The following is a 21,157-nucleotide window of genomic DNA, read 5'->3' as shown; positions in this document are numbered from 1 at the left end:
ACTTTTCTCCAAGCAGAAAGTAACAACTCACGGCCCTCACAGCTTGTTCTACATTTTTTCCAGTCCTTCCATATAGAAGAGATGCTTCAATTTGGGCCAAACCATGTCATAGATGTTTGGGCATATGTAAACCCCTCCGCACTTATGCTTATGATAAAGGGAAATGTTAAAGAGAGAGAGAAAGCAAAAAAAAAGGTGGCTTTAATCTTTGTAAGACTGCCACTGAATGTTTTAGATTCAATTACAAAAAAATCAATGCAATTTCTTACAGTGTTATGAAACATCTCTTCCCAGGAGGGGTGTCACTGATTAAAATGGGAATGTCACTGTGAATTCCTCTAATGTGTTGGGCATGGGAGAGGGAGTTGAAGAGGCAACAGGCGTATGTGTACACTATGCGTATTTCTCCTGCTCTTAATAAGAGTTAAAAAAAAATAACCCTGAAAATGCAGAGAAGAAGGAGAAGTGAAAATCTATTCATAAATGAGGAGGCTTCAAGATGTTAGTGGGAAAATGGAGAAAAAGACGGTGAATATATATCACTAAATAGTCCTACAGAGATCTTTCCTGACAATGAATTCATCCCAAACCTCCCCCACCCCTCCCCCGAGCCTTTGGACAAGGCATCTCAGTGGCCCTCTGAAGATATAGTCCAGGTGTTAGAGAAGAAGAACAATGGCGTCAGCAAAGACCAGAATGCAACCTGACCCTGAGCAAGTGGCCCAACTCCACGTGCAGACAGTGTGTGTCATCCACCAGCCAGAAGATCTGGGGCTTTAGCTCAGCCGTGCTCTCAAGTCCAGAGGCCAAGTCAGGCTACGGACAGCTGGGATCTTCTCTGAGGTGTGGATCCACCCTAAGACAAGCCTAGAGATGTGCTTCTGCTTCGGAGCACTAAGATCTTGCCTCGTCTGGAGTACTTCTGCACGGCCTAGTCCATTTGAACTCAAATGTCTCCCAGGAAATATTTTCATTCAGTGAGTCTTGAGAAAACAGGGGTGTCGGGTGTGGCGGGGGGAACAAAGGCCCTGGGGCACATAATCTGGAAGCAGATGTTACTGAGAGCTTGCCCTGTGACCAGACTCTGGGGTCCAGCCAAAGCTCTATCTCAAGCACTGCCTTTCATATTGTTTCCTCTGGTTGAGTCTTACTTTCTTCAATTATGTGGATTTAGAGTTGGTGATAATACTGTTGTGATCAATAAAGATCATCTGATGTGTGCTGCATATACCCAGAACAAAGTGGATCTCCTATGGGTCTCATGATACCAGAGGAAGGTACTAAGCCTTAAAGGACTCCCGGAGGGTAGAAAGAAGCTTAACCAAACAGAGTTTGACTTTTTAAAGACTGAAGAGAGCCATACACTGCTAAAGCTGATAGGAAAACTACACTGAAATGAAGAAGTCAGAAGTAACTGAACCCAAGTCTCTTATTTTATACATTAAACTGGGCTTTTCACAGCGCTTCCTGTACGTTTTGAAATCTGTTCTGCTTTGGCCTTACCTTCAGTGCCTCGATAACAGCCGGTGGGTAGCTCAGTCCAACCATGTTGGATGTCCTTCTATACATTCTGGAAAAGTCAGAGGGGAAAAAAGATAAGGTAATTTCTTACAAAGAAGGATTTCTAGCCCACAGACTTAGACCAAGGTCATGCCCTCTGGGAACCCAGGGAACAGAAAAGTTCCTCTATGACCTTCAGAGTTACTCAAGTGGGCTAATGCTAAATTCAAGAGAAACTAAAGCAACATAGAACACGTGAACCACTGGAAACAAACAAACGAGAAATTACCTCCATGTGGCATGTGCATTAAGGGTTATAGAATAATATGTTTCTGGACTCCAGTTCACAGAACAACTCATTAACCCTTTGCCATTGAGTCAATTCTAACTCATAGTGGCTCGCCCTCTAGAGTTTCTAAGACAGTAAGTCTTTACTGGAGCAGACAGCCAGAGTCTTTTCCCATGGGGTAGCTGGTAGATTTGAACCACCAACCCTATAATGCAACCCAACCAATATTAAATTTTATAGTTTTTGTTTGGTTTGGTTTTTACCATTCCTCATTGAAGATTATTTTTCTTCCCAGAATGTTCAGTATTTAAAAGATATCAACTCTACATTGGCACAAAGCTTCTAGCTACTGGCAACTGGCGTTTCACTTGCTGCGTTGGCCATGGGTCGGCCGCCATCTTTACCTCTCCACAAATATCCCAGCCTGCACTGCATGGACGATGCTCTTGAACCGAGGCTTCTCCTCGCTTCTTCGGAGCATCATCCCCATCTGCCTTGTGAAGGTGGAAGCCAGCCAGTCTCGGACCTCAGATGGCACGGCATCTGACTGGATGTCACTGAGCTCATCTTCAGTATCCAGGAGTCGCCTGGACGCAAGAAACACAACCAAGAAAACTGCGATTAAATCTGAAACGAGCACTCTCGGTCCCAAACAGCTGCTCCTTTTCTCCATGACACCTGCATCCAAAGGACCAGAGAAGGCAAGTTACACTGGGCGCGTGATAGACAACACCTCAGTGGCAAGGCCTGTGAGGACACATCACTTTTGTTTCTGGGTGGTTCTACTTACCAGAGAGGACAGAGGATCAAGGGGTCAGGAGGGGTTAGATACATCTGATCGATGGATCCTTAACTCAGGAGTACCCAAGGATTTATGAAGTTTAAATTTTTCACTTTAAAATACATTCACAGAGAGGCCTAGTTACATTTAACAAACACTTTTCATAAAGGGTCTATTTGGCATTATTTTTTCCAAAATTAAAAATAAATAAAGGACACTAAAGACTACAAAGCTACCTAGTCCTCTGCAGCGCAGGTTCCAATGGTCCTAAACGGTGTCATCTGCTATTCTTTCAACGTGTAGAGACTGTTACAGAATTGTGAATATCGAAGCACAAGCAAAGTTTCTAAAATAATGTAGTTTTTCTTTCAAATGCCAAGATTTCCATAATCTGACAATGGGTTTAACTGATTTTTCAAACCTGTTTACAGAGGAGTTCACTCTAAAGGACATAATTCAATAATAAGAAGTAAGAAAAAAGTGCTGCATGATATTTTATATTTATATTAACTTTGCTGAAAAGTTAATAGTAGAAGCCAGTTCCAATGTCAGGAGTTTTGCTGCCTTTGTTTTGTTTTCCTCTGGGCAAATTAATTGCAGGGAAGGAAAGAACACTTGTCTGCAAAAAGACCTTAACATCGTATTTCCTTCTATTGGGAACCACACATCACCAAAACAGACAGCATACAATCCTGAGATTACAATGGAACATTTTCAGGTTGGAATTTGGCAAAGAAAAGATGTTAAAACTACTGACAGCCTACTGGAATTAGGGGGGCAGAGAATCCTTTATATTCACCATTCCAATATTTTTTTTTTTTAAAGAAAAGCAATGTTGTTTCTTGTGAATGCATCTATTAACTGGGACTGTTTTAATGCTTTGGGCTTGTTCACGTGGGACGAGTCTGCTAAGAAAATCAATACCAGCTATAAGTAAAAGGAGAAACACTGGCTGCTTATGTGAATAAATCCTCCTTAGTCTCTTCAGGAATGTCCATCTACCAATGGACACCATACATTAAAACATAAATATCCATTTTAGGCTGGAGCTAACAATATGCAATAATTATAGTGAAACTACTCATTTGGTAAAACCTCAGCAGATTTTGAAAATGTCTTGCTCTTCTCTTACACTCTCACTTCGTGGCCACAGCGGCCAATACGCCTGTACGTTAGGTTCTCCTCTCTCCTTTAATAGGTGAACCAATCCACAGGCTGACTGACTTGTTCACTTTGCCCAGTTCATTTGTGCAAACCCAGGCTCCAAGAGAGTGGTGTGAATCCCACCGCAGGCCTGCCACCGGGGATCATGTCAGAAAAGCCATGTGAGGGAACATGTGTCCTGGGCGAGTAAGCTCCCCTTGTCCTTAACTTACCTGGTTTCGTCAATGTAGACGGATTCCAGCACTGTGGCTGCATAGTCCAGATTCTTCTTAAGATCTACCACGGATGCCTCCCCTCTCTCCAACTGCTTAACCAAAGATCTTAACCTACAAGGGGAAAAAGAGAGAAGATTGGGTTAGAAGATGAGAAATAAAACACCTAAAGTTATAGGTTAATTCCAATGTGTCTGAAAGGGAACTACAAACCTACTTACGGAGAAGACCAGTATTTCTCAAAGGGAGGAGCTCAACAAAAATGATGGAAGCAAGAACAAGAATAAAAATGTCCCCATCAACCCCCCATATGCCAACTCCAACACTTCTGAGTTCCCCTTTGCCTGTTCAATAGCTCCCAGGCTATCGATGAGGCGGCTTTTATCTCTGTCTTAACTGTTGGGGTTCTAACTGGATGCAGTAATGCAGAACCGGCAGTAACATCACCACACACCTCTTGGAATTCCGCTCTGTTCAAGACACTCGACTCAGCAGGTGGAATAGAGAAAGATGTGCCAAGAAAAAGGACAAGAATCTATTGCACCAAAGCAAGCATGGAGAACGACTTAAGAAGCAAGCCCTTACACGAGCACAGAAGCCTGTTATGGAATGGGGGGAAATCCCCATTAAAAAGCAAATAAATACTCCAGTTAACAAAGAATGGTGGATGAAAAATTAAAGAAAGGAAAACAAGACCGCTCGTTGCTAATCAAAAGTTCTAACCAGTCCAAAGGAGCAACAACGCCAGCCCCCTTCACTCGACACGTGCTACAACCTAGATGAGCCTCCATGGCGTTCTGTTTTGCAAAAGGGTCAAACACGGAAGAGGAATACTGCAGTTTCACTTACATAAAATGATGAGACTAGGTGAATATATAGAAACCAGTAGGTATTAGTGGTTACTAGGAATGGCAGGGGAAAACGAAGTAGTCAATTTGGGCGATGGTGATAGTTAAATTGGATTTGACGAAGTGTCATGGTGACTCAACACTACCATTTGCACTAAGGGGAGCACGAGAAGAGGGAAGGGCGGGCAAGTTGGAGAACACAGTTGTATAATACCATTATTGTTCTCAGCCAGTCAGAAACTATACAGGCAGCAACTTATTGATACTACTTAGTTATAACTACTTCAGTACATGATGCTTTCTTGGTTCAAAGGTTTAAGGTTATAGTTCCATCAGCCTATCTAGTCAACCTAATATTTTCTTTAAATTCTTGAGTCCACCTCCTGGTTCTCTGAGCAGCGTGTGCCACCGTGAAAGCATGTAAGAGGCAACCTAAGGTACGACCATTGGTTTCTAGTTGCCTCGAGAAACAGAGGAAGAAGGAGAACCGGAAGAAATAGAAGATGCCCAGTTACCATTAGAGGTTGTTCTGATCCATAGATGCATCGTTAACAAAAAGAAGGGGGGCGGAAGGGAACTTTAAATCATCATAGAAATCAGACTTACTGGATTGATTGGGGCCAAGTGAAAACACTTTTTAAACGATCCTTAAAGTCATTTTCATCCAAGTGTTTTTCAACTAAACCATTGAGATCAGTTAGCAAATATTGTTTTCCTGGAACACTGTGCTCTTGGAAAAGAACTGGCTATGATGGCAACATATGTACAAGGGTGCTTGTTACAACTGAATGATGGATTGTTATAAGTTTTGTAAGAGGCCCCCCAATAAAATGATTAATACTAATAAAAAAAGAACTATCAAATCGACAACCCACCCACTGACTGTGATTGGGTTGAATCTGACTCATCATGATCCTGAAATAAAATGAAAATAGAAAAAAAATTGTTATAAAGAAAAAAGTGCTTAGGGAAAATCAAGGCAATATCATACACACTATTCCCTGGTTACATTTTATTTCAGAGCATCACGGACCACAAAAAATTACCTCGGGGCTGCATGCGGCCACTGCTCTAGGGCAAAAGAAATGTGTGTGTCATGGCTGTATCCTCTCACCATATTCAATCTGCATGCTAAGCAAATCATCAGAGATTCTGGTTTATATGAAGAAGGATGCAGCATCAGGATCAGAGGATGGTTTATTAACAACCTGCAATATGCAGATGCCACCAGTTTGCTTGCTGAAAGTGAAAAGGACTTGAAACACTTGCTGATGAAGATCAACAACTGTAACCTTCAGTGTGGATTACGACTCAATGGAAATAAGATGAACATTCTCACAACTGGGCCCAAGGGAAACATTATGATAAACTGAGAAAAGGCTGAAGTTATCCAGGATTTTTTTTTGTGTGTGTGCTTGGATCCAGAATCAACACTCATGAAGGCGTAGTGAAGAGATCAAACGGTGCATTGCATTAGGTCGATCTGCTGCACAAGCCCTCTTAGGGACATTGAAAAGCAAGGACGCCATGTTAAGGACTAAACCATCGTGTTTTCAGTCGCCTCGTTTTCCTGTGAAAGTTTTGCCTCATTTTCCTGCGAAAGTTGATCATTGAATAAGGAAAACCAAAGAAGAATCAATGTATTTGAATTGTGGTGCCGGCAAAGAAAATTGAAACTACCACAGACAGCCAAAAGAACAACCAAATCTGTCTTCAAAGAAGACAGGGCGCTGCTTAGTGGCAACAATGGAATGATTTTATCTTACACACTGTGGACATATTGTCAGGAAATTAGTAGTTCTTAGAGAAGGAGATCGTGCTCGATAAAGTGAAAGGACATCAAAAAAGAGGAAAGCCCTCAGTGAGGTGGACGGGCACAGTGGCTGCAACAATGGCTCGGGCACGGGAACCATGGTGAGGATGGCATGGGATGTGGGCAGTGTTTGGTCCTGTTGTTCACAGGGTCTCGATGAGTTGGAAACGCATCCATGGCACCTAACAACAGCAACAGGGCAGAGTGGAACTCCTCCTTACAGTTTCCCAAGCTATAAAGCTTTCCAGGAATAGAGAGGCTTGTCTCGCCCACAGAGCAGCCAGTGGTGTGTAACTGTGGATCTGGTCATACGTGGCCTAGCAAGCAGCCCACAATGCTTTGCCAGGTCGACTCTGGGATCCCATTTGCACCCTAGGAAGGACTCTGGATTTGGGAGGCAGAACAGGACAGGAGGCTGACATGAAGGGCTCATTAGTCACTCATACTCCATGGCTAATTAGCCTGGAAAGAATGGGGAGGCTGAAGCAACTAGTCCTGGTTGTTGCCCCTAATAAGGTTAGGATACTCTTTAGCAAAGCAGATATGTGGTGTGGCTGAGTCTGCCTCCAATTCTGACTTTCACCTCAAAGACCCAACTACCCTCTAGGTTGTTTGGTATCTGAATCAGTCCAATAAAATGGGTAAATTTAAACATTTACATTAACTTCTCCTTTCATTTAAGGCTAAAGATTCTGCCAGATATTGACATGAATCTCTGATAGGACACATTTCATTTTTGAAAAATCTTAACAGATAGGACTAAGGCAGGAGGAAAGAAAAGGTGAGAGAAAATATAGGTACATAGACATTATAAACCAGAAGAACTATCTGCTCATAAGGAAAAACAAAAGCAAAACATCCCTCACAAGCTTTGATCAAGGACAGCATTTTTATAAGTTTTCCAAAGCTAAAGTAACACTTGTATAAAGAGATAATAAGGGGTTAAAAACAGAAAAAAATAAATGAGGTCAACATTCAACATATACTGTTTTGATGTTTGAATTCAAAGCAGAAAAGAGTATGAAAAAATATTTTTAAAAGAGTAATTGTAAGGAACCCTGGTGGCGTAGTAGATATGCGTTGGGCTGATAACTACAAGGCCAGTAGTTCAAAACCTACAGCCACTCCATAGAGTCACTGTCCCAGAATCTCACAGGGGTAGCTCTGTCCTGTCCTATAGGGTCACTATGAGTCAGCATCAATTCGACGCAGCGACTTGGGTTTAGTATAAGGTAACAAAAGTCCAATCGAGTGGTAAAGTTTTAACTTACTATGTCAAACACTAGAAAGTAATTTTCCAACAATGCCAGTTTTTTCATAATATAACTTAAGATATTCTATATCTGGTAGAATTATGGAAAAGTCATCAACTCACATGTTTCCAGTGTGAGTACTTTAGGGGATGGGGCAAATTTTATGGCATAGCTAGGCAGTGGCGTCCCAAGGGGCGGACTCATGGGGTACTGTTGAATGGGGAGTGGCTTCATTACATATATTTAACTAAGTAATCTTTTCCAATTAGGTGGATGGTTTATAAAGATTTCTGAAAAAGAAAGGAAGACAGACAGACAGAAAGAAAGAAAACTATAATGTCAATAAACCAAAACAAAACGAAAAAGAATGAGTTGGCACTTGTCTCCCAGGTAAACAGCTCCCCTTCCTACTATGCGCTCTTCTTTGGTCACTTTACAAACCCACAGCTAAATACAATCAGTCAAAAAGTAATTGAAGTTGTCAAGAGCATGGTTTGGAATCTGGATCTACATCCATAATAGGTACCAGTTCCCAGGCCTGGAGCACCACATGTCACAGGAATCCGTTAGTGAGGTGCCTCATCACCCAACAGGCTGGGGGCTGGTCCCAGGCCAGAGGAGGAACGGGGCTCATAGGGACAGCATCCCTGGGAATCTCACTCAACCATCCAGATAGGCAGCACTGAAAATTAACTGGAAAGCCCCCAAATAGCAGGAAGTCACAGGGTGGCTCCTTGCTGATACGGTGAGCAGCAGTACAAGGCAGCCCTTAAGCATAGCCACATTTCTGGATCTGGTATGAAGGTCTAACCACATGCAATGCCATAAAGAGGAAGAAAGCCCCAAGTCCAATGGCTTCAACAGACACAGAGGACTGGCACAGAGGTACCGCACATTTACACCTACCCTACCTTTCTAGCTTATGATGTGAGCTAAAGATTCTACCAACATCTGGTCAACCTCAAAAGAAACCTAAGACAACCCATCCACTCAGTTTTTGGAAAAGCATTCTGCATACAAGCACCCCTTTTTTACTCAAGAGAGACAAAACAGAAAAAATTGATCATAGAAATATTTCCAGACTGCTCATTAGAAGCTAGGATAGCAAGATTTCTTCTCATGAACTGTGGACATGATATCATCAGGAGAAGACATCACTCTTGGCAAATTGGAGGATCAATGAAGGAGAGAAAGATCCTCAACAAGATGGACTGATGCAGTGTCTACAACAATGGGCTCACACAGAACAACAATTGTGAGGACGGCACAAGATTGGCCAGTGTTCTGTTGTACAAGAGGACTTGATGGTGCCTAGCAACAACTAAACAGAAGCACACACACGGGAAATCCCTAAAGGAAACCAAAGAAAATTCATTTTAGAGAGTATCTGTTTTATATTCAATAAAACTCAACAAAATATAGATTCTGTGAAATATAAAATCATAGTGCAATAAAAAGTGAGCACATTGAGAGAGAAAAAATAAAAGAAAACAAAACATGACCAAACAAAGACTATTAAGAAATGCATTTTTAATTAAATACTTTTATTGGAGATTCTTACATCTCTTATCACAATTCATACATTCATCCATGGTGTCAAGCACATTTGTACATGTTGTCATCATCATTTTCAAAGCATTTTATTTCTACTTGAGCCCTTGGTATCAGCTCTTCATTTTCCCCCTCCTTCCCCCAACCTCTCTCCCTCATGAACCCTTGATAAGTTATAGATCATCATTATCATAACTTACATCATCCTGTCACCCCTCACTCACTTTTCTGTTGTTTGTCCCCCTGGTAGGGGGTTATATCTTGATCCTTGTGATCAACTCCCCCTTTATCCCCCAACCTTCCCCTTATCCTCCTGGTATCTCTATTATCATTGTTGGCCCTGAGGGCTTTATCTATCCTGGATTCCCTGAGTTGCGGACTCTTATCTATAACAGTGTGCATGTTCTGGTCTAATCTGATTTGTAAGGTAAAATTGAAGTCTTGATAGTGGGGGGGTGGTTAGAAAGCATTAAAGAACTAGAGGAAAGTTGTGTGTTTCATTGATGCTATACTGCACCCTGACTAGGTCATCTCTTCCTTGCGACCCCTCTGTGAGGGGATGTCCAGTTGTCTAAAGATGGGCTTTAGGTCTCTATTCCTCAACTCCCCCACCCATTCCCATTGGTATTATTTTGTTCTGAGTCTTAGATGCCTGATACTTTATCCCATTGACACTTCATGATCACACTGGCTGGTGTGCTTCTTCCATGTGAGCTTTGTTGCTTCTCAGCTAGATGGCCACTGTTTATCTTCAAGCCTTTAAGACCCCAGACACTATATCTTTTGATAGCCAGGCACCATCAGCTTTCTTCACCACATTTGCTTGTGCACCTGCTTTGTCTTCAATGATCATGTCAGGAGGGTGAGCATCACAGAATGCTGCATCATTATAACAAAGTGTTCTTGTGTTGAGGGAGGACTTGAATCAAGGCCCAATGTCCAACTGCAACCTTAATTCATAACATATAGATATAAGTACATAGATCTATATCCCTCTTGTTAAATGTAAGTATATTTACATATGTAGATGCCTGTATTTAGACCTCTATAAATGTCCTTTGCCTCCTGGTTATTTGCTCTATTTCCTTTTACTTGTCCCACCATCATATGTGGCCCTCATTTGGGTTTAGTAATTAATCACTGTTGCATTGCCCTTGATTAAACCCTATGAGGCATCCTACACCCTTCTCTCCATTGATTTTAGCTCACTTGTTGCACCCTTGTCCCTGGATTGGTTGCCACCCCCATTCCTTTCTCTCACCTCCCCTTCTCCCATATTCCCCTGAAAACATGAGTTCTAGTTTTCATCTCTTTTTTTTTTTTTTTAGGCTTTCTACTACATTTTTAATGGTTTGGAAACTCACAAGGGCGGGTCTATTCTGTCCTATTGAGTCAATGAGTCAGAATTCTAGTTTTCATCTCTTAATTATTTTTTCCACCTGTCTTATCTACAGAGACATTAATAAGCATAAAACCCAGTCAAGGTCAAATGAAATAAGGAAGGAGGACAAACCCAACTAAACAACAACAACAAAAAGAAAGCCAATGACAAAAAGGAAAAGCCTGTAAATAGTTCCAGGTCTGATTTTTGACCTTTAGGAGTGTTTTCTAGTTGAGAGTCTGATGGGGAGCCATACCCTTGCCCCAAAGTCTATTTTTGGTATTCCCTGGGAACTTTATTGCTTTGCTCCCCTTGATGCTCTGATGCATGCCCTTAGTGTTTTGCCCCAGTGTGATGGGGTCAGAGTGGGCACAATTCCCACTCTGTGTCTCTAGTTTTATCACCCGTAGTGCTATGTGAGGGATGTCATGTCTCATGGTGGGGCTGGCCCCATTGTCCTCTCTGTACACTCTCTGCTCTGAGAAGGAATATCATCCTTGGGGCTAGGTGGGCCAGGATGTGTGCCTCTCACTCTCCATCCCTCTTTGTTTCTCCTGTGTGATCTAATCAGACATACCCCTGTCACCAAGCTGTAGCTTCAGTGCTGTCCCCTGATGTGAGAAATGCATTTTTTAAATGGAGTTAAATGGTGACCAACATGCTACAGATACAGCCCCTGTGTGAATTGCAGCCTAAGTCAGACTGTCTCTTTCTACATTGTTGTTGGCTTGCTGTTCTCTGTAGTTGTTATACACACGGGATGATTGCTGATGCTTCTTCTGAAAAGCAATGTGGAGCTTTAAGCAGGAGTTAAATGGGTGTGGCTCCTTCTGCCCTTCAACCCACCTTCTCCAGCTTTCCCATTGAAATCCTTCCACTCTGTGTCAGTCTAGGTAGGCTAGAGAAACAAATTCATAAACACTCATATATGTGTAAGAAAGAGCTTTATATATAAGAACAATTGAATATTGAGAAAACATCACAGTCCAGTCTAGATCAAGTCCTTAAGTCTGATATTAGCTTACATGTCCGATACCAATCTATAAATTCCTCTTCAGACTCACAAAAGATATGCAAGGATGCTGAATACAGGAAGATCACAGGCCAATGGGTGGAAGTCTTGTGGGTCCAGCGGCAGTGGAAGCATCAGCACTGGCAGGGGTCTCCACGTGGTTCCTTCAGCTCCAGGGCTCTAGTGTAGTTTCGTGTATCTCCTTAATGAGAGGTACATCTTGCAGAGAGTGAGTGTGAATCTTGCCTCCAGAGAGCTATTTATCTCCTTAGTGCCTCCAAATGAGGTCATCAAGCTGCGACCTGATTGACTGGCTAACCACCCCCCCCCCCTTCACTCTTAAGTCTCAAATTGACAGCAGATTATGTAACTATCACAGTCTCTTGTTCCCACTGGAGACCTCCTGCCCTGGGTTACTCTACCTATCACCTACATTTTCTTGGGCAGAGGAATTCCAACTTGGCATACACCACGGGTCAACGGAAATCTTCAGGGGGTGCAAACAGTATGCTTTAGATAAGAAATAAAATGTGACAGTTTGCATCTATCCAGAGGTACCTTGAAAGTATGGCATGATGAACTACATTACTTCCAAAACCTTGATTCATTGAAAACCCTATGGAACACAGTTCTGTGATGACACAATGGGGTCACCATGAGTCAGAACGACTGGGCAGCCTTCAAAATGACTGGTTTTAGCCCCAAGCACTACATTTTCATCATAAGAAGGCATCCTTCTCTTATTTCCATCAACGTGCAGATTCCCCATAGATCTCAACTCATCTCAATTAAGAAGGTCTGTCTGAAAATAGCCAGGATAATTTTCACCATGTTATAAAGCATTTCTGTTATACTTGGAAAAGACTAGTTGGGGCAACAAGGTTCAGCTGCCAGTCTCTGTTCTTCAGTAAAGTGTATCTGGATAGTTTTTCATGTAAATCCAAGTCCCTTCACAGGCCAATGTCTGCATGGGTCAAGTCTCCAGTAGTTTCAGAAAGACAGAAATGTAGGTTTTTAATATTACTCAGAAGGAATTTTGGTCTGGGCACTTAACTGGAGTTCATTTCTCAAGCATTTAAAATAAATTAACAGATGAGAGGAAGAAAAGGAGAGAGATAAGAAATTCATAATAACAAAAATAAAATTTTTGTTCTGCGGTAGCAGATTCAACGTAAAATCAACACCATCTTAGGAATGGCTTCTGATTTCAAATGCTGGCAAACTGTCTTTCTGGGAAGGGAGTGAGCAATCTCGCTGTGCTTGTCTGGTGGGATGTGTATGATTAAATGCTGTCTGCCTTTGCTCTTTTGTGCCCGTAATTCTGAACAGGGAACTTGGAATGATGAGTTAGCCCGAACCCACGTCTACCTTGGAGTGCACAAAAGAGTTAAAAGAGGGAAGACAAGTGACTATAGGTCCACAGGAGCCAATCCCTTACCCAAGTGAGCTCTCAACAACCCCTCCAGTCCCATGCCCCACGAGTATCCACGTTTGCTGAGTTTCAAACACAGTTGGAATGAAATCCCGAGATAAAACAGTCAACTCAAACGCCACAACTGTGGAGTCAAGTCCGACTCAAAGGGTTTCCTCAACTGTGAATTTTGTCAGAAGCAGACGACCTCCGCTTTCTCCCACTGAGTAGTGAGTGAATTCCAACTCCCAACCTCAGGGTGAGCAGTCCTGGGTGAACCCACTGCACCACCGGAGCTCATTGTTAGAAAAGCAAAATAAACTAGAACAAAAAGCTACCAAAGCACAGTTTATGACGTCTTCCCATTAAGTCCAACGTTATTCCCGCTGAGAATGAATATGCAGTTCCTAAGACACCAGCGTGGCTGACAATGGCTGTTGTCTAGGACAGGGGCTTTGTTTCATTTCACAAGGTAGAAGGGAGCTTGGCACTTCTCACACAGGTACCGAGGAGTCACGATGAGTCCTCAAGACTCATTCCCCCACCCCAACAGTTTTATTGACATACACTTCACATATCCTCAGGAAATACCTGAGATAAACAAAAGAGCAAATCGACAAAAGTCCAACCTCAGCACATCCGTTTATCTTTGATGGACTCTGGGGACTTCACTCACACCTGTTTCCTCCATGTCACGCCCTTCTCCTGCCATTCACCTAAATGCCACCGAAAATACCTCCTCCAAGTGGATGCCCTGAAGTGACCTTCGGGCCATTTTTAAAATGAGTTACAGTCTCTTTTTAAAAATAATAATTTAACTACTTCTCCCAGTTAAAGCACAATTCTAAGTGCGAGAAGTCAAATTGGACCCTTCAAATGAATGGATCCTTGGCTATCAAATTTTTTTAATCCTAAAAAAAAAAGTTACAGTCTTGTAAAGTCACAGAAGCAGTTCCACCCTACCTATCCTGTAGAGTTGCTATGAGCCTGCTGGGAGATTGGTTGGTTTTGAATTGGTTCTTCCTGACATGTCTGAAGTACATGAGATAAAATCTTGCCATCCTGACTTCTAAGGAACATCTGGCTGCACTTCCTCCAAGACAGATTTGCTTGTTCTTCTAGCAGTCTATAGTAATTTGAGTATCCGTGACTCACATGATCATTGGAATGCATCTTTTTTCTTTCCCGTGGCCTTCCTAGTTCACTGTCCAGCTTCCACATGCATATCAGGCAATTGAAAATAGTGAGGCTTGGTCAGGAACACTTTCATCTTCAGAGCCACAGCCTTGCTCTTCAACACTCTAGAGAGATCTTGTGCAGCAGATCTTAGTCATCCAGGGTGAAGTTAGAACTATCTAGAAGGGCCACCAAGGGTCAGCCAGGCAAGTAAGACAAGTTATAGAGACAATGCTCTCTAGACAAGGGGAACAGCATATGCAAAAGGTGCCACACCGTGAAGATTGTGACCTTCTCAAAGACTCCCATGGGTAGTTGGGGCTCAGGGATATGTCACGATAGAATTTGAAGAGGGGCTGGAACCAGATAATAGTGGGTTCAGTGCAAAGCTAGAGGCACTACCCTTTCTCCTGAAGACATCAGGAGACTCCTAAAGAAATGTACATGGGAGGGAGAGTTGTGTGATATGATCTGCATGTTAGCCAGACCAGTTTTCCAGTAGAGTAGAGGACTGCAAGTACTTGGTGAGTAGTTCATTGTTAGTAGCCTTGTCTGACTCCCTGAATGCAAGAGTATTAATAGTCTCTCTATCGTGGCAACATTTAGATAGGGGATTGCCTGTTAGGCAGGTGTATAGAAGTTACAAGAATTGCTAAGGAAGAACTTGTTTGGGACATGTGGTTCCCTTAATCCAAACCCAAGAATACCAAACCCAAGAATACCACCAACAAAAATAATAACAGGCAAGAATCACCTAAAATTTCAAGACATACCAAAAGACAAAGAGTCAACTCTAAATCAATTTATTCATTAATCCAAAGATGAAATCAGAAAATTGTACAGAGTAAAGCAAAAATGGAAACTCTTTTAACTCATTTTATAAATCTGAAAGACTCTTGGTTTCCAAAACAAACAAGGATATTATAAGAAAATAATTTCATGCCAGTCTCTCTCATGAACACCGAGGCAAAATTCCTAAATAAAATTATAGTAAATTGAATCCAGCAATAAACCAAAAGGATAAAAACTGTGTAACAATCTTGTAGTAGTGCAAGCTTGGCTTGATATTTAAATGCTATGAATAAAAGTAATTCTCTGTTGTAATAAGAAAAAGTAGAAAAAGCAAATGATCATCTTAGTGGTTTCAGAAAATGCATTTAGGAGAAGTTAACACCTCTTTGTCATAAGTGCCTTAGGAAAGAGGAAATAGAAGTGATTTTGCAAAATTGAATACTAGGCTTTTAGAAATAAAAAAGCTACAGCAAACATCATACATAATATTGAAAAATGAAAAGCTATCTTATTAATCTAGCTTACAATATGAAATATGAGGCTGTCCACTATCACTATTTCTGTTCAAGATGGTTGAAAACTCTTTTCCAGCTCAACAAGAAAAGAAGAAAGAAAAAGATGTAAAGACTGGAAACAAAAAGTAAAACTCATTATTTGTATAAGAATAATATAGAGGTAAGCTCTCTAAATATATATATATATATATATAATAAGCTATCTAAATAATAATACAGAGGCAAGCTATCTAAAAAAGAAAAGAAGAAAAAAATATATATATAAACTATTGGAAGGTGAATTTCGCAAGCTCACTAGGTAAAAAGCCATATAGAAATATCAGTCACATTTTAGCAATTAACAGAAAGTGATACCATGTATACAAGCATCAACACAGAAAGTACTTAAGAATATATCTTACAAAAGATAAATAAATCATCTACATAAAAAGCTACAAAGTAGGAGTTCCGGTCAAGATGGTGCCAAGCTGGACCGGAGGATGTATACTGGTACTGATGGGAACTGGAAATACAGGGACTACAGGACAAATGGGCCCTTCAGCACCAGTGGTGAGAGTGGCAATACCCAGAGGATGGAGGGAAGGTGGAGCAGAAAGGGGGAACTGATTACAAGGATCTACATATAACCTCCTTCCTGGGGGACAGACAACAGAAAAGTGGGTGAAGGGAGATGCTGGATAGTGTAAGATATGACAAAATAATAATCATTTATAAATTATCAAGAGTTCATGAAGAAGAAGGGAGTGGGGAGGGAGGGGAAAATGGAGGAGCTGATGCCAGGGGCTCAAGTGGAAAGCAGATGTTTTGAGAATGCTGATGACAACAAATGTGCAAATGTGCTGACACATGGGTGGATGGATGGGTTGTGATAAGTATTATACGAGCCCCAATAAAATGATTTTTTAAAAAAAACCCTACAAAGTATTATTAATAGAAGTTTAGAATGACTTAAATGAATAAAGATACTGCAAGCACCCATACATTTCAATGTTAAACATTTTAGAGATATGACTTCTCTCTAAATTTATCTGTGGTTTCAATGAAATCCTAATTAAATTCCCTGTATGCTATTTGGTGGGAATTAATACACTAGTTGTAAAATGTAGTTGGAAGTGCCAATACAATTTTTAAAAATAAACATAAAACTGGAGGACCTACAAGGTTTTTAAAAACAGTATCCGGTTCAGACAGGAATAGGTCTACTCCAAACCAAACCTGCTTAAACATGCCTCTGCTCACAGTGGCTGGCTGCGGACAAGTTCTTTCAGTAATACATTTGTCCTAGGTCCCTTAGGGTGCTTTCAGCAAAAAAAAAAAAAAAGCTTCAATCCAAAGAGTTGAGGATGGAAAACTGAATTTGGTGAGAAAAATCCCAGGAAGCTAACCTGATGGTTTTTTCCGATCCTGACAGTGCAGCCGCTCATTCTCTGAGGAAGCAAAAGCTACACGAGGGGATTTCTGTGTGAGAGCTTACCTTATTGACCTGGCAGCTCTGGTCTCAGGCCTTTTTAGTTCTCCAAAGTCAAAGAACATTTAAAAGGAAATGATTGATGTGCCTCACTGATGCCCGAAAAGTCATTTTGGTGTGATGTAAATCAAAGATAGCAGATTTCTTCAGGGAAGAGTAAGAGATATATGGAAATTCTATCTTCAGAAGAGTATAGACCTAGATGAAGGGTATGTAAAGACACAATTGCTTCACATTTTGATACTCTTTTTTTTTTAGAAGAAAAGCTTACCCTTGTACATCTCAGATTACAAAATAGTTTTCATTCTGGCCTGTTCTACTTTATGACCCAGCTGCGCTTAGCCTTTCTCCCTATCCCCCCACACAGTGCATACTTTATTGAGTGTCTATCAATACAAGTGCAATTTAATTATATAAGAAAATCAGATACAAGAAAAAATGAAATCACATACTATATACTGCAACCAAATGTGAATTGATTTTGCATTACTCTATTCTATATATGTTCCATCCCATTAACGTGGACTCATTATTTTGACACCTACGTTTGGTTACTATGGATTTTCTGATCAATATTTGAATTCCTTTGGATTCCATAAACAAAGTACCAGGGAGAAAGCACCGTTTGGTTTAAGAGAAATTTCTGTTTTTAAAAGTATACTATGAGGTACTATGACTCAGAGTTAAAGTCCTAGCTTGTTTAAAGTTTATAATTTGATTTTGTTCCTTTAGGGTTCTTGTAGCTATATAAGGCAGTGATTTGGAGAGGTGTTACCTCCTAGTCATTCTTAGCCTTAGAGGGTACTGTTTCTTAAAAACCTGCTTACCTCTTCCTTGATTTTTCTGTTACTCAGCTCTCACATTTTTCTCAAAGAAAAATCATATACAATATAAAAGTTGCAAGATTCACAATTATGCTAGGAACATTTTTCCCTAAAAGAAAACATCAGCTTTCCAAAGCATGAATCCAACTAGCAGAAATGGTTGGGGAAAACATTAACAGAAAAAAAAACTTCATTAACCATTTTTATTTGGGAGATGTATAGATTGAGAAAGAAAACGCAAAGCACCCCTCAGTACCACTGGCTGCCCTGTGGAGGGCTAGGGCTGGAAGAGGGGAAATCTTGCCAAGCTGCTCAGAGGTGGCTTCCAGAAGCTGTTTCATTTGCAACTATTCATGTGGAAAGAATCGCTGTCGCTCTCCTCTGTGGTGAACACGCCCCTTCAAACCATCTGTCTCCGTAGACCAAAGCAATGATAGGGGCTAAAACATCTTTGACTAGTGATAATGAGTAAAGGAAGATGAGCAGGAACCAGAAGGAAGTTTGCAGGAAGAATCAGAGAGGTGGAAACCCATGCAGAGACACGCTCCTCCCCAACTGAATGATCATCATTTCCGTGCAATGATGTCACCACTTTCTTTCCCTAAATTCAGTCCACTGTTCACTCTGAATTGCCATGATTTGGTATGATTACCCAGGAAAGCTAAAGATCACTCACATAACAAAGTCATAGGAATTCTACCACTCTAGACACAATATATGGAAGCTGAGTGGCACCGGCTGTTTGGGATTTGGTTGTTAACCTAAAGATTGGAGGTTCAAGCCCACATATTAATCTGCAATCTGCTTATAAAGGTTACAGTCAAGAAAAGTTCTATTTTTCAACATGTGGGGTCACCATGAATCAGGAGCTGTCATTGAGTTGATGCCGACTCACAGCAACCATAAAGGTCAGGATGGAACTGCCCCTGTGAGTTTCCAAGACTATAACTCTTTATGGAAGTTGAACGCCCCAAAAGAAGCTGGTGATTTTGAACTGTTGACCTTGTGATTTGTAGCCCAACATGTAACCACTGTGCCACCAGGGCTCCTTTCAGCTACAAAGAGAGGATGCAAATTTAGGCCTTTTTAACAATAACCAAGGAGACATCAATTGTAGTCACCTTGACTGCCTTCATTAGGTGTCTTCCTGTTGAAGTTGCCTATTCAGAATCTCCCATATCCTTCTGCTTAGCTGTTGTAGCAACAGAAATGGAAAGCTAAGTAGCTACCGGTAATGACTTTGGAGGGGATCCAACATGGACGTCCAGCTAGTGATGGAGCTGGGGGTGAACAAGAGAAGACTCCAGTATATTTCATGCCGAGGGTGTCAGGATCAGCGGAGAGGCCTACAGTAGGCTACACAGTCACAAGATGAGGGAAGAGAATTCCAGTGATTTGATTCAAAGGTCGCGGATTCCACCTCTGCCTGCAGTGCTTCCCTCGGGACCACTCAGGCATCGAGGCAGAAATGGCAATCCCATCTTTAGAAGGTCGTTTCCATTTGAGGACAAGCTTATTATATCAGGCTGGCCAACAAGAGTTCATAAAGAAAGAACACCACAACAAGGGATGATCACGATCAAGCTTGGGCAGGGGAGTCAAGCTGCCACGACGATGGTGTGTACCTAGTTCCAATCAACTAATGGGAGATGTTGCATATGACTAACATTTCAAGTTTGTCTGCAGCATAGTCACCACTTGGTTTGTTCCCAACTATAAATCATTTACTAATAGCTTTGCAGAAGGTGGGAGGATTTGGGTATGAAATGCATTATCATTCATTGTCTACTCAAGTCCGCCACTCTTCTGTCCGTTTGTCACTCCGTGGTGATCTGCCCATGCTGTGATGCTGGAAGCTATACCATCAATAGTTCAAGCAACAGAAGGGTCACCCCGGTGCACAGGGTTCAGCAGAGCCTCCAGACTAAAGTGGACTGGGAAGAAAGACGTGGTGATCTACTTCCAAAAATTACTCCATGGAAATGTTTATGAATTACAGCATCGTGTTGCCTGAATCACTCGCTTTGGACTCATTATCATCAGAGAAGGGCATGATGTTCATAAAGCGACAGTGAGGTTGAGGGAAATGCTTTTTGAGCTGGATTAGCACAACAGTCACCAAACTCAATGGATTGTGAAGGTGACAAAGGACAAGACAATGTCTCCTTCTGCTGCATAGAATGCCGCCCCAAACTGGAACCAACTACAAGTGCATTATCATAAATGGCCATATCAGAAAGCAGTTCCCAGCACTCTCTTGCGGTCTTTTCCTTATGTCCCTGATATGGTATAGAACCAAAAATGAGTAAAAAGGCAGGGAGACTGTTTTATTGTTTCAGGTGTTACTAACCTACTCACCTGCACTGTGTCCGTTTCTTTGTAGATAAGGATTGTGACTTGTTTCCCATGAGATTCTATTAAAACAGCTCTCACTCAGTAGCTAGACCGCCACTCATGTGCAGTTTGCTTGAGCGTGGTGACTAGCATGCTCCTGTGGTGCTGGAAGTTATGCCACCAATATTGCAAATACCAGCAGGGACACTCATGGTAGACAGGAGTCAGTGGAGCTAACAGAGCAAAACAGATTAGGAAGAAGGAAAAGGCAGACCATGTCTGAAAATTACCTGCTGAAACACACAATGGTAATGCACTGATAATCCATGGGAGGATTGGTAATTTTCAAATATGGACCTGGTGATGAAAATGACACTGGAGATCACATGATAGAACTTTGCAAGACCAATTACTTGCTCAGAGCAAATACCTTTCTCTCTCTTTTTAATTCAGCAACATAAATGGGTTCTAGGCATGTAAACATTGCCAAATTGACTGCACAAGAATCAAATAGACTATATTTGTGAAAAGAGTTAATGGAGAAGTTCAATATCATCAGCCTGAACAAGGCCAGGAGTCAACTGTGAAACAACAATCCATCTATGGCTGGTATTCAAGTCTGCACTAGAGATGAAGGAAATCAAAATCAGTCCAAGGAAGAAAACAAAGGCGGGGGGGGGGGGCTAGAGTACATCTCGCCTGAATTTAGAGTCTAGCTCAAGAATAGATTTGATGCACTGAACTCTAGTGATCAAACACCAGACAAACTATGGGGAATCATCAAGAGCATGAAAATATCATCAAGAATATCACACGGTCCATTAAAAAGATAC

General features: G+C 41.4%; 1 protein-coding gene across 2 annotated transcripts in view; it reads right to left on the bottom strand.

Moving 5' to 3' along the window:
- PDE1C (phosphodiesterase 1C) overlaps positions 1–21,157 on the bottom strand; it is a 537,043-nt gene that overhangs the window by 105,902 nt on the left and 409,984 nt on the right. For both annotated transcript variants that reach the window (XM_075557555.1, XM_075557556.1), the window contains 3 exons: positions 3,947–4,060; positions 2,194–2,376; positions 1,504–1,570 (listed from right to left, as the gene is read on the bottom strand). In XM_075557555.1, coding sequence (XP_075413670.1) covers positions 1,504–1,570; positions 2,194–2,376; positions 3,947–4,060 — 364 coding nt within the window. The remainder of the gene's footprint in view (positions 1–1,503; positions 1,571–2,193; positions 2,377–3,946; positions 4,061–21,157) is intronic.

The sequence above is a fragment of the Tenrec ecaudatus genome, chromosome 9 (assembly GCF_050624435.1).
Source record: "Tenrec ecaudatus isolate mTenEca1 chromosome 9, mTenEca1.hap1, whole genome shotgun sequence".
Lineage (NCBI taxonomy): Eukaryota > Metazoa > Chordata > Mammalia > Afrosoricida > Tenrecidae > Tenrec > Tenrec ecaudatus.
This window is presented reverse-complemented; position numbering and strand designations above follow the sequence as displayed.